The sequence below is a fragment of the Halyomorpha halys genome, unplaced genomic scaffold (assembly GCF_000696795.3).
Source record: "Halyomorpha halys isolate HHAL.00 unplaced genomic scaffold, Hhal_1.1 Scaffold134.1, whole genome shotgun sequence".
Classification (NCBI taxonomy): Eukaryota; Metazoa; Arthropoda; class Insecta; order Hemiptera; family Pentatomidae; genus Halyomorpha; species Halyomorpha halys.
Window position 1 is genome coordinate 1,523,604 of NW_027107159.1, and position 13,089 is coordinate 1,536,692.

The following is a 13,089-nucleotide window of genomic DNA, read 5'->3' on the forward strand; positions in this document are numbered from 1 at the left end:
GCAAACGTTGATACAAAAGCCACCAATCGTTTTATAGATGCATCAGTCCAATGACGCCCCTCCAAACACAAATCTATTAAATATGAAAATAAATTAAATAACATAATTATATTTACAAATGAACAATGTTAATCACAAAACAAATGACAGAACTTATTTTCTTCAACATTTTTCTTATTTTCCTATATACTCAATCACTCTAAGGATAATTATGGCAACATTTGTGTATATATATATTGCTCAAAAATGGTGCTGCAAGATTTTTTTAGCCAGTTAAGAATGTTGAAAATTTTTAAGCCCAAAAACAGTACCATGGCAAAAAAAATTTTTTTTTTAGATTTAGAGTATTTAGAAAATACTGGTACCATTGACTTGTAAAGTCTCAACCTTAGCTTTTTGGCAGAGCTAGGGAGTGACAAAACCACCATTATATATTTTATAACTAGACAGCAATTAAAGCTTAGAACCTCAAAGTGAGAAAGAAGTGTTGGCCTCGAGGAGGGTGATAACAGGAAAATGAAATCATTTTAAAAAATACCTACCTATAACTGAAACAGCTCCAAAATTGGAGGATATTATCTGGTCAACGTACCTATAATGCATTGAGCTCTTTCATGGAAGTTATTAATAGCTTCATCCCTCCACCACCTGTGCAAATTTCCTTTTTTGTCAAAAAGTCGGCCTTTGTCATCAAAACCATGAGTGATTTCATGGCCAATAACAACTCCAATACCTCCATAGTTAAGACTCTTAGGAAAGTAGCGATGGTAAAAAGGAGGTTGAAGAATACCAGCAGGGAACACTACAACATCAATGAAATTCCTTTTATTGATCAAAACACTTATAAGGTTCATGTGACTGTAAAACGGAATGTATAGAAACCAGAATTTTTGTTGATTCTTTTAAGTCTATAACAAAATAAGGAAAAAGTTTCATGGTTCTCAAGATAAATTGTACATTATATGTACTTTAAGATAATAAATATTTTATATGCACATTTACCAATATTTAAAATAATTTATTTAAGACAACTAACAAAGAAAGAATTTCATTAGCTAAATAATTCTTGATATTCTCCATTATTTAACCGACTGAAACAGATATAATGAGGAGAAGATGGTCGGGGTGAGGTCAGTGAGTATAAAACTTATTTATTAGTACCAACATTTTGGCCAGAATTTCAAACCTTCATCAGGGATAAGAACAAAAAACAAGATAACAACCAGTGAATAAAGAATATATAGAATGATTAAAGTAAATAATTGTACAGAATAAATATAGATAAAAATGAAGTAATGAAAGAAGTGGGAAGGCTGTATGAGAAGAGTAATATTAAAATTAAGTAAGAGGAAAGAACAATAATAAAATGCAAATTAAAATCTAGTAATTAGATATATGTACAAAATGAAAATTATTGAAAATAAAGTAATGAAAATTACTTATGCAAGTAAAATAACAGGATTAAGGAAATAAAAATATAAAGTTATATAATCAAAAATAAACACATAAATATGAATATTTTAATTTAATAATAATTTAAAATCAAAGTTATGGCTAAAAAAAGAGAGAGAAAGAAAATATATGTAATTAATGGAATATGTAACTAAAATACTACAATAAAGAAATAAAGTATAAAGTTAATTAAGAAAAAAGAAGCAATTAGTGAATATGACAATATCAGTATGTAATAACATGGGTAAGGAATAATAGGAAAAAAGTACTTTCGTATCTTTCAACACTCTTTCCAAAAGTTAGTCATTTTCTAATCAATCTGTATATCCTTTTGTTTATTGGTAGTTATCTTGTTTTTTATTCTTAGCCTTGAAGAGGGCTTGAAGTTCTGGCCAAAACATTGGCACTAATAAATAAGTGTTTTACTAATTTATGTTCTTTACTGAGTGCACCCCCAACCATCGTCTCCTTATATAAATTCACGATCAATTATTAATTCATTATTATACAGATATATATTATATGAAGAGTCTAACTCTTTGCAGAACAAGTACTTTCATAACTAGGACCCATGCTTACTTATCTGATTTTTATTTCTTGAATAATAGGCATTAACTATTGCGGGAGCAGTGTTCCAAATGGATTTATTCACAGGGTTACCAAGATGACTCTGTTCAATTCTTGCCAGATGTCTGAGAATATTAACTGTATTTTCAAAATACATGCTAGAATCAATATCTACCTAAAACATGTTTGTTTTAAATTAATGATGACCATATTACTAATAATAATTAAGAGATAATAAATATATTATACCGTGATTAGTTTAAGGCAAAGATAAAAAATAATAGATATATACACACAATACAAGATCTGACGTGTAAGTATAATTATAAGTAAGATCTGAGAAGTGGGAAAACCATACAAATAAAATTAATTAATATATTTTCACAATGATTATGAAATATTGTCATTAAAAAACAAAACAAAAAGTATGAAAATGTATAAAGGGACATATTTTATATATCACTAAAGGATACCAATGAAATCTGTAACTATTCTTTCTCATTTTAAATATTGAATGAGAGTAAATCCTTTTTTAAAAGGAAGATGGTTCAGGTGCAGTCAAAGAAAAAACTCAAATAGTAATTAAACTATTCAATGTGAGCCAACATTTCGCCCCATGTTGCATGGCTAAAAAAGATAAAAACAATAAAATAAGGTAATGAAGTAAGAAAATAGATTATATAAAATAAAGGTAAACTAAGGAGTGGTTAATTATAATTTAAAATATGTGAACGTTTATATAAAAATGAACGAAGTAAATTAAAAAAATAAAAATAAGATGTACTGCAAAAAGTATAAATAAACAAGAATCACAAAAAGGATCTAGACAATTACTGAAAACGGAAATAATAAACAAATATAAAATAAATATAAAAATTCATTACACATTAAAAGATAGAAAGGGAATAAGTATAAAAATTTTTTTTTCCTTTATTCCTTATTATTTCATATTATTATTTATTCTGTTTTCATTAATTGTCCAAAACCTTTTTGAGATTCTTGTTTATTTATACTTTTTGCAGTACATCTTATTTTTATTTTCTTTAATTTACTTCGTTCATTTTTATACAAACGTTCACATATTTTAAATTATAATTAGCCAAACCTTAGTTTACTTTTATTAAACCTTACATATAATCTATTTTCTTACTTCATTAGCTTATTTAATTACTATTTTCTTACTTTATTAGCTTATTTAATGACTATTTTCTTAATTCATTAGCTTATTTAATTACTATTTGAGTTTTTTCTTTAACGACACCTTTTGAGGAAAGATGTTTAATAGAAAATACAACCATCAGTGCTCACCTAAACACTTTAAAGAAGTGTTATTTAAAAATAGAAGAAAAACAAAACACAAGTTAAGAATTATTTAATTGATTGGATACCTATTTTAAACTATAAGCTTATAATCAACTGAATTTTGTTAAATTTAGAGTTTGGATGCTGATAACATCTAAGACACGATTCAATGTTATCTTTCCACTTATTTATTGATCAATAACTCAGTTATTGCATTTGAACCGATCAGTCAGTAGTTTGTTAAATATCGAATTCAACACTTGGATGAAAAGGATGTCACATTTAATCTTCAAGATGCTATAACATAAGTTTCCATTGGGGTGGATATCATATCACAGACTGGTGGGTTGTCCACCAGTTTAAAATATTACTTTTTAAAATAAAGTATTATTTAAAAAGGTGTTTATTAAATGATACTTTTGAGATTCCAAGCACTTTTTTTTTTAATTATTTGTAATGAACAATGTTCTAAATCTGTTCTTGTTTTTTAGAAATATAATGCAGAATACTTTAGTCAATGTTCATTACATCACTGAACAAGTGAGCATTGCTTATTGGTAACAACATCGATAATACTTACCAGATTACTGGTCCTTTAGTTCTTTCTTCATTGTTTCAAAATCTTCTTTTCTCTTGTAGAATAACACTTGAATAAATATTCAACACAGACAAAAAAGGATTCATGACTTTGCATGTATTGAATTAAAACTAACAGATGGGAGGGATTATAAAAAACTATTTTTAAAATTTAAAAAAAATTTCAAACCACTCTCAAATCCCTTCTAGGTGTTTTTGATTTGCGAAGTGGTAGAGATCACCAATAGCTCACACCATCATCATTCTTACTCAGTCAATTTTTAGCATTTGTTTATATTACTCATGCTCCACACTGTTAAGAAGATCTGATAGGTCTCTAGCGCGTTTCTAAGTAATTATCCTTATTTTTATTTATTCATCATAAATTCTCTCTTTGAACAATTAAACCCTTAGAATCTTATAAATCCTATAAAATAGCTTCAAGATCTGTGAGGTTGTTTTGAGTTCTGATTTTCAATGAAAAATGGCTGATGATAAACAGATAAATGATTTTGATAATCCTAGTGATATTGAAGAAATACAGTATGCTCTGTTTGAAACAGAAGATAATCTCAATATGATATACAGTGAGGATGATGCAAAAATTGGAAGAGGCAATTAAGGAATGCAAAACAGATTTAACACGGGCCAGAGTGATTCAAATGATTTCATGAATGCTCATCCAGATGACGAAGATGAAGATTATTTTGTTGCTTACAGAAAAAAATAAATATAGTTATTGACTTCTGATGATAGAAGAATTCCCCTCCACACCTAAACAGGAGCAAACAAAACAAATTGACTGGTAAAGGAGGGGAAAAATAAAAAAACAATTGATCACAGTATCAATTGTTTTTTTTAAATTTTTAGTCCAAGTCCATATGGGGGGACCTCTCAGGTCATTGTGCGACCCCAGGTTTATTTTCAATAGCATGTTTCAGCAGTTTAAAAACTAATTCTGCATAACATTTTGAGACTACTAAAATAAATCATTAAACCACTACATATATAAACTATAAAGGCAAATAAAAAACTAAAACTAAAGGATGGTGGAATAGTCAGAAACAAAGTATAAAGTCAATAGAAAATTAAGAACTTCATTTAATGCCATTACAATCATATATTAAAAAAAAAGGAAATAGTAAACTTACATCTTTATATTTGTCATTCAGATGTTGAGATATGAGAATAGAATCGGGGTAGCCAATTTTCAAAGTCATGGCATCAACTTTTTCCCGAGCAAGGCGTTTTGTTTCATCATCTATCCAATCAGTACCATTTAAAATTTCACGGAATGATTGTTGTATCTCCCTTGTCATTATCAAAGTCTATAAAATAGATCTTCTGAGACACTGATAATAGTTTCTACAATGTTATTCTAAGATTATCAACATATTGTCAAATGTAACATATTATACTTACATCATTTTTGCTATATTCGTCAAAGTATTTTTTGACAAACATGGCACCCATAGCCATACCCATGTTGCTATTGACTTGGGCTACACAAGACTTCCAACGAGGTGGCGATTCTTCCCTCCCAAATAATATAAAATAAAATTTTTGTTTAGCGTCTTGGAAACGGTCATCAAGATTGTTCACTCGGTGACGGATGAACCTCCAGAACAGGTAGTTTGCTACTGTCCTGCAACGTTCATCTTTGAAGATAGGCTTTAAACAAAGAATTACTTAACTTTAGAAACAAAAACATTTGGAACCTGACAAACCATTTGCAAATGACTAGTCACAAAAGTTGCTTGAAGATATATCTCAGCTTGAAAAATCAGTATTATTGTCAATAGATATCAAGAATTTTATTTAAAAAAATGATTTGGGGATTTATAGTGGTCTTTTTTTAATCTATGATTGATTATTTATAACAAATAACAAATCGGCTGTTCATTTTCTGGTACCTACAATAGCCTAAATAAATTAAAGAAAACAATATGTTACAATGTTTAACTTGTAAAAAAATCTATTAGACTACAAATCCTGAAATGGGAGATCAAGAAAAATAAATCAATCATAAGAAATTAACAATTTGAATTAATTTTCAGTAATATTATTGCATCATTTAAATAATGCTAAAGTATATTTTAACTATTTTCTTTTCATTAACTATTCATAAGGATTGACAAAAGAAAAGAAAAATTTATTTGAAACACACATCTTCTATCCATGATAATATTGGGAGAATTTCAGAATTGAGAATAAATTTTTCAAGAATAAAAACACAGGTCATTCTGGAAATTGGTAATAAATATTTATTCTATAAATAGCAATCCATGAACAGTTTGAAAATCATCTTTTTTATAGGTTATTTTTGAAAGACACATACTTTAAAAAAAAAATTAATATGTAAAATGTATTAATTGGGCTTCTTTGCGAAAATTACAAAAAAAAAAAATTAAATCCTAAAGAAATGTTCACACTTAAGAAGTAATGAACTTAGCTTGATGCACTATAAATTGGCAGCAGTATTCAGGCCCTAAGGACCGTTAATGACCAAGCGAGTTAAAACGCCAACTTTAACTGGTTCATGACTGCAGCGCCGATGATTTTTTTTTTAACTTTTGTTTCTGTAGTAATACTACGAAATGGAAACTTGACTGCTCACTATGGTTAGAATATTCAGGCCTCTTTGGTGAATAGGAAAGAAAGGATAATGCTTTTCAGATTAGAAACACGTTTGTGTAACTCTTCACCCACCCTATTTTTTATAACTGTCAATTTGTCACCATAGAAGCATACTAATGTATCTTAATTTTTAACAACATTGAGATCTGCACACCATTGTATTCAAAATTTCAGCTTCATTTCCCCAGTTTAACGAAATTCAAAATAATTTAATGAATTAAAATAGAAACTGTGAAGAGATTTTTATCTATTTTAAGTAAAAGTTTTTTTTTTAAAATTATTTATTTAATATAATTTACAACTGTACAAAATAATACAATAGGTAAATATGTAGTATGTTTCATATACACTTGAAAATATTGGGAAGGAACCACCCATTGGTGGTACTTTAAACATTAATTTAAATTAGAAAGTCCTGTGACAATCTTCTTTTCAGACGCCTCGGAGGATTATCAGGGATTGTTAAGGATGAAAGATTAAGAATTAATGGGTTAGGATGGTTAAGGAGTTTGGAATGACAAGACGCATATCTGTTTTGGGTCAACGAATGGGATGTTAAGGTCTTTGTGAATGAGTTTATTTGTGACATAATAAGGAGCATCAAGGATTTTACATAGGATTTTGGATTGGATGCGGGAAGAATTTTATGGTTCAGTGGAGCCCCAGAGCTCAATTCCATATGTCCAAATTAAAGTAAAAGTTAAAACAACAAAAAAAAATACAGTTCTTTTTTACTTTGCTTTAGGAAGTTGAGAAAATTTAGATGAATTAATTTGTTTTTAGAATGCACTCACTCTAGGTTTAGCCATTTCTGTTAAGAGAGGAAACAAAATTACCAATTGAGCCTATTTTCATTAATAAATCTTGTTTAAACTACAAGTATTTGCTATCAGATAACTCAAAAATATTATAACCTATTAAGATTAATAAATTTATCTATTTTAATATCAAGTAATTTTATTTATAGAAGGAAGATGCTACGGGTGTGGTCAAAGAAATAAACTCAATGCATCATGAAACTAATTAAATAGTTTCATGACTATTTGAGTTTTTCTTTGACTGCACTCAGACCATCTTCCTTTTGTTATCACACACAATCAATCATTGATTTTCTAGTAATTTTATTTATCTTCTTTGATAACTTTTTTAATGTTTTGAAATACTACTACTCGTATCATCAAGTTAGAAAAAATATTTCTTAAGTAGACGGAGTAAAAAAAAACCGAAGTTACAATAAGATTGTTTGTTACAATAATAATTGTCATATTTAAAAAGTTGGGGATAATTTTTACAAAATTAGTGCAAACCACTTTATATTAAAATAAAATTAAAGACATAGAAAATATTAGATTTCAAATTTTTTGTCAATTTTTTGTGAGTTGTTTGAGTAAGCACCATGAGTGCATAGTACAGCTTTATTATCAGAATTGTTGCTACAGAAATTTCGAATTAGAAGACAAGTAAGGTCATGGAGGCTATGTTGTTATTGACAATGACTAGCGTGTGAAAGCAGACCCAACCAAAAACACACAAGAAATCACAGGAGACCTCAGGATGAATTAATTCACCATTTGAAGACCATTGGTAAAAAAAAAAAAGCTTGCCAGAGGGTGCCCCACAGATTAAACGAGGACCAAATATTGTAGATTGCTGCTTTGAAATCTGTTCCATGTATGTTGGGCAACAAATTCCTTCATCACTCACCTTATCGGCCTGATCTCTCTCCTACTGATTTTCCCTTTTTCAAACACCTAGCCAACTTTTTACTGGAGAAAAGAATTCAAAACCAGGGAGACATTGAAAATGCTTTTTGGGAGTTAATCTTTCCAGGGATACTAATTTCTTTCCTTCTGGGATAAATAAACTTGATGTACCCTGGCAAAAATGTGTTGATTCTGATTAATATTTGTTTTAACTAAATATACATTGTAGAATTAAAGATATGGCATTTTCAATAAATACAAAAACCTGCTTTATTTTTATATCGAGCCAATATGACATATTGGGTAGCATCAAAATTATAAGAAATATAAATTTAAAAAACAGATCAATGACCATTTCATTTATTACATACCATGCACTATGTTATTTTTTAAGGCACATGAATTATTTATTATATTAAATAAATAATGTATACATAAGTATAAATAAATATTGAAATACATTTTGGCATACCAACTCTACCTTGAAGGAGTCCTGCCAAGAAGAGAAACAAGGTCCTCAAGATATCTCAAAGCAAACACAACTACATTTTCGGATATATTGACAGGTCTATTAAGGACAACTGTCAAATAGCGAGTCCAGTCTATTTGCGGGACATAATTACGCAATTCTCCAACTGTCATCCTTTGGTAAAGTTCACTTACATTCCTTCTTTCATCTGGAGAAGAAGTAATCTGAAATTAACATATACTTTCAGAAAATGAGCAACTTACCATGTAACACTAATAACGAATATTTTTTTAATATAGTTAATTGAACATAACAAATGTATTAAAAATATAAATAAATATATAAAAGGAAGATAGTCCTGGTACGGCAAAAAAATTAAAAAAACAACTTAAATAGTACATTAATTGAACTATTCATTGTGAGCCAGTGCTTCGCCCCACATTGCAGAACTTCATCAGGCCTAAAAAATTACAAACAACTAAAGTAATGTAACAAAGTAAGAGAATAAAATACATGAAATGAAAGTAAATTAAGGAGTGACTAAATATGATTTAAAATATATGAAAATTTATATATTGTAAAAATGAACAAACAAAATAAAACAACTTATTGTAATTAATAAACAATAATTACAAAAAAGTATTAGGCATTATTTTCAAATGTAATGTATTTTCGCCATCAACCCCCCACCACTCTCACTTTTTTCTGTCAACCTCTCATTTTTGTGCTCACCTTCCATTTCCTATCTTGTTCATTATCTTCTTTTATTCTTGATTTTACTCTTATCCCCCTTTTCTATCTTTTAATGTGAACTGTATTTTATATTTATTTTTTTTATCTGTTATTATTTCCGTTTTCATTAATTATCAAAAACCTTTTGTTATTCTTATTTGATTTTACGTTTCACTGTACATCTAATTTAAAAGGTATCATTTTTTAATTTATATTGTTCATTTATTTTTACTTCACTTAAGTGTTTGTATCTTTTTTAGCCCTGATGAAGCCATCCAAAGTGGGGTGAAATGTTGGCTTATATTAAATAGTTTTATGACTATTTGAGTTTTTTTCTTTGACTGCAAGTTTTTTCTTACAAGAATTCCAAGCATGTCTGAACAAACTTAATTTTTTTCTTTAAGGTTAACTATTATGTATATATAAACAAATACATTCAAAGAAATAACAATACCTTGGCCAGACTTGTTTCAAAATTTATGGTTTCATGGGCATCTTTAGTAACATTATCCACAGAAGCTCCTAACAACGAAGCTACTCTTGTCAAATACTCAGTATATGCCTCAAGATACACGAGATTCGCAGGTTGCAAATAATAATCTCGTGTAGGGAGCCCAAGGCTTGTTTGGTCTAGCTGCAATAAGGATCCAATAATTCATATTCTAAATATTTATTATTTTTTAATGAAGAAACAGGCAATTCATTCATAAATATATTGTTGGTGTTCTGCAAAAAGGAGTAAATTAAAGAAATCGAGTAGTTTCTTCTTATTATTGAAGTAATCATTGATACTAATTAGTTTAACTGTAAAATACTATTAAGGTATGTGTACAAGTTTCATGAAAATATATTACCAGGTTTTTCATCCAAACAGATTTTCTAGACAAATATGCTATCCTGAAAAATAGTGATTTGTTGGATACAACCTTTTTACAGAAAACCAAAGGTAGGTCACAATTTATTAGCTTTTAAACATTGAAAGAAAGTTCTTATAATTCTTTTTTTCAATTCTATCTCTACATTAAAAGGTCTCAAGACCATCTTCATTTCAGCCACCTCGGAGGATTTTCAGGAATGGAAGAGGAAGCAAGGGTAGAAACTTGTGGGTTTGGTTGGTTCAGCAGTTTGTAATAAAGGGATTGATATATGGATCAGTTACATATGGAATATAAGGTCTTTATGGATGATTTTATTTGTGACAAAGTAAAGAGCATTATAAGGATTGGATAGGAGAGGAATTCAAAGGTTTAGTGGGGCCCTAAAGCTCAACTCCTTATGTCCAAATAAGGCTTATTATAGTCATGTACATCAGTCTTTCGCAATATATTGGAAGTTGAGACCATTTGTATAGTAAGTGCTGTAATAGTCAGAATTGATATGCAGTTTCCTCTTTTTTCAGTCTTGTGTGAGAACTCCAAGTTAGTCGTTCGTCCAAATGAAGTCCAAGGTAGCGGATTTTTAGGAAAGATACCACAGACTGAGACTGTACCTACAGATTGTACAAGCAAAATATAAAGTCGGGACAAAAGAAACTGTTTATACAAAAGATTATTCAATAAATAATATATTTACAACAGATAACTTTAGAATAGTACCAATTCTCAAAAAATGCCATAATAGTATAGGAGTGGAGAGACTTTATTAGACAAATCACAATTATTATTGTAGTTCGATGTAACTTACATGTATAACATACTCATCAGAATTTTTTATATCAGGACCAACCCATTCTGAAACCAGAACATCATTGTTAAACAATCTCAGGTTTGCCATCAGCCAAAGCCAATCAAATTGAGTTTCATTCCAAGCAGGAGTTATCATCGGCCAATCACCTAGTTGTTTCAGTAGGTTCAAAAGAGGGGATGACCCTCGTTTTTCAACAATATCTAAGGAAATTAAAAAAATAAAATAAAATACTAAAACAATTGAACAAATATTCTAAAAAATGGAAAAATATGTGTATATTCATATATTTTATAAATCTTATGACATACTTTTTTAATACTGAAAAAGTACAGTTTTTATGCTAAAGGATAGATTGCAGAAAAAAAAAATATATATATATAAGTTTGTATATGAACTAAAGGGATATTACATTTCACTGATTTTTAAGTTGCTAAGGAGAAAATAAGGAAAGGTTTTGATATTAATTGATACTTTTGTAACCATCATTAAGGTATTCTTATTTTTATAAAAAGGTTCCATCTTCAAATAAATAAACTAAAATCTGTTTTAACCAACAATTTTATTAAAAATTATTATTACACCATCCTCTCAAACTTATATCAAAATTTACATTATAAAACGAGAACATGGGGCTTCGAATTTTTTTTATAATACAGGCTGAAACCTACAAACCAAGTGTTTCATTAAAACATTTAAATTTTTAGGGTAAATAGTCAAAAAGGCTGTCACCTGAAGTGTTTGTATTCGTGAGTAAAAGAGGAAATATTTTTGTAAAAAACTTCACACAAAGATTTTTTCCTTTCAGTGAAGGGAGACAAAATGAAAAAAAAAGTTTCACTTGATTCAGTTGCCTTCAAATTCAATATTTATGATAAAATTAGTTATCTTTATTAAATTATCAATAACAGCTATTAAAAATCAGTATGAACAATAATATTTTGGCGAATAGTATAAAAATATAATAATAAATGGTAGAAAGATAGTCCTGGACCCTGTTTCATAATAAAGTACAAACTAATACTATTAGTCTAGTAGATTTATCTTAATTCAATTACTCTGACTTATACAATAGCAACTTGTACTTTAGTATTTTTTAATTCCTGTAATATTAAAAATAGTCATTCCTATCATGAAAAAAATAAGCATTAGTATTATTATCATACTAGTTTCTTCACCTGTATTATGAACTAATACTATCAGCTTTCATTATGAAACAGGGCCCTGGTGGCCATGTAGGTACAAAATAGTAAAAAAAACTATTTATTAGTAATCAACTGTTCACCCCATTTTGCAGGGCTTCATTGGGGCTATAATATAAATAGAAAACTAGTAAAAAGTTACATAAAAAAGAAAGAAAATTTTTATATCGCATTCTCTTCCCTATTTATTTATAATCTAATTGTTTTGTAATATCTTACAATTTTTGTGTCTTGTTCTCATTTAGTTCTGTCGAAGCCCTACAAACGGTAACAATTGGTAAATAAATAACAAATAACAAAAGGTAAACATTGGTTACCAATTAATCGTTTTTTTACTATATTGTACCTACATTATCCGCCTCCTGGACTATCATCTTCCTACAATCTACAAAATTAGGTAAACTATTAATGTTCCAATAATAATAAACAGTTATTATACCATAATTAACACATGACCTATACAGGTTTCTGGCTTTAACATAAGCTGTGACATCATTAGGCGAATCCTTCTCTTCCAGCAACTCCTTTAGAACGGTGTCCAGAGATTCTCTTAGCATTTCAAAAGTGTCAAATGCACCTTTGTCTTTAGGAATAGGGTTTAATTTGCTCCAACGTCCACAAGCATGCTGGTAAAAATCTTGGCAAGGGTCTATACTAGTGTCCATATACTGCTTCATTAATTTACCTGAAATGAGTATCATATCAACACTTGATATTTCAAATTCAAAAATTATTTTATTTTGCAATTTTATATTGATTACTTTTT

At 28.6% G+C, this 13,089-nt stretch overlaps 1 protein-coding gene across 5 annotated transcripts in view; it reads right to left on the reverse strand.

Moving 5' to 3' along the window:
* The window catches only part of LOC106678325 (neprilysin-4), a 31,023-nt gene that overhangs the window by 13,097 nt on the left and 4,837 nt on the right, over nucleotides 1-13,089 (reverse strand). For all 5 annotated transcript variants that reach the window (XM_024359390.2, XM_014416776.2, XM_014416775.3 and 2 more), the window contains 8 exons: nucleotides 12,763-13,008; nucleotides 11,122-11,324; nucleotides 9,893-10,072; nucleotides 8,719-8,930; nucleotides 5,320-5,542; nucleotides 5,049-5,225; nucleotides 2,032-2,194; nucleotides 593-802 (listed from right to left, as the gene is read on the reverse strand). In XM_024359390.2, coding sequence (XP_024215158.1) covers nucleotides 593-802; nucleotides 2,032-2,194; nucleotides 5,049-5,225; nucleotides 5,320-5,542; nucleotides 8,719-8,930; nucleotides 9,893-10,072; nucleotides 11,122-11,324; nucleotides 12,763-13,008 — 1,614 coding nt within the window. The remainder of the gene's footprint in view (nucleotides 1-592; nucleotides 803-2,031; nucleotides 2,195-5,048; nucleotides 5,226-5,319; nucleotides 5,543-8,718; nucleotides 8,931-9,892; nucleotides 10,073-11,121; nucleotides 11,325-12,762; nucleotides 13,009-13,089) is intronic.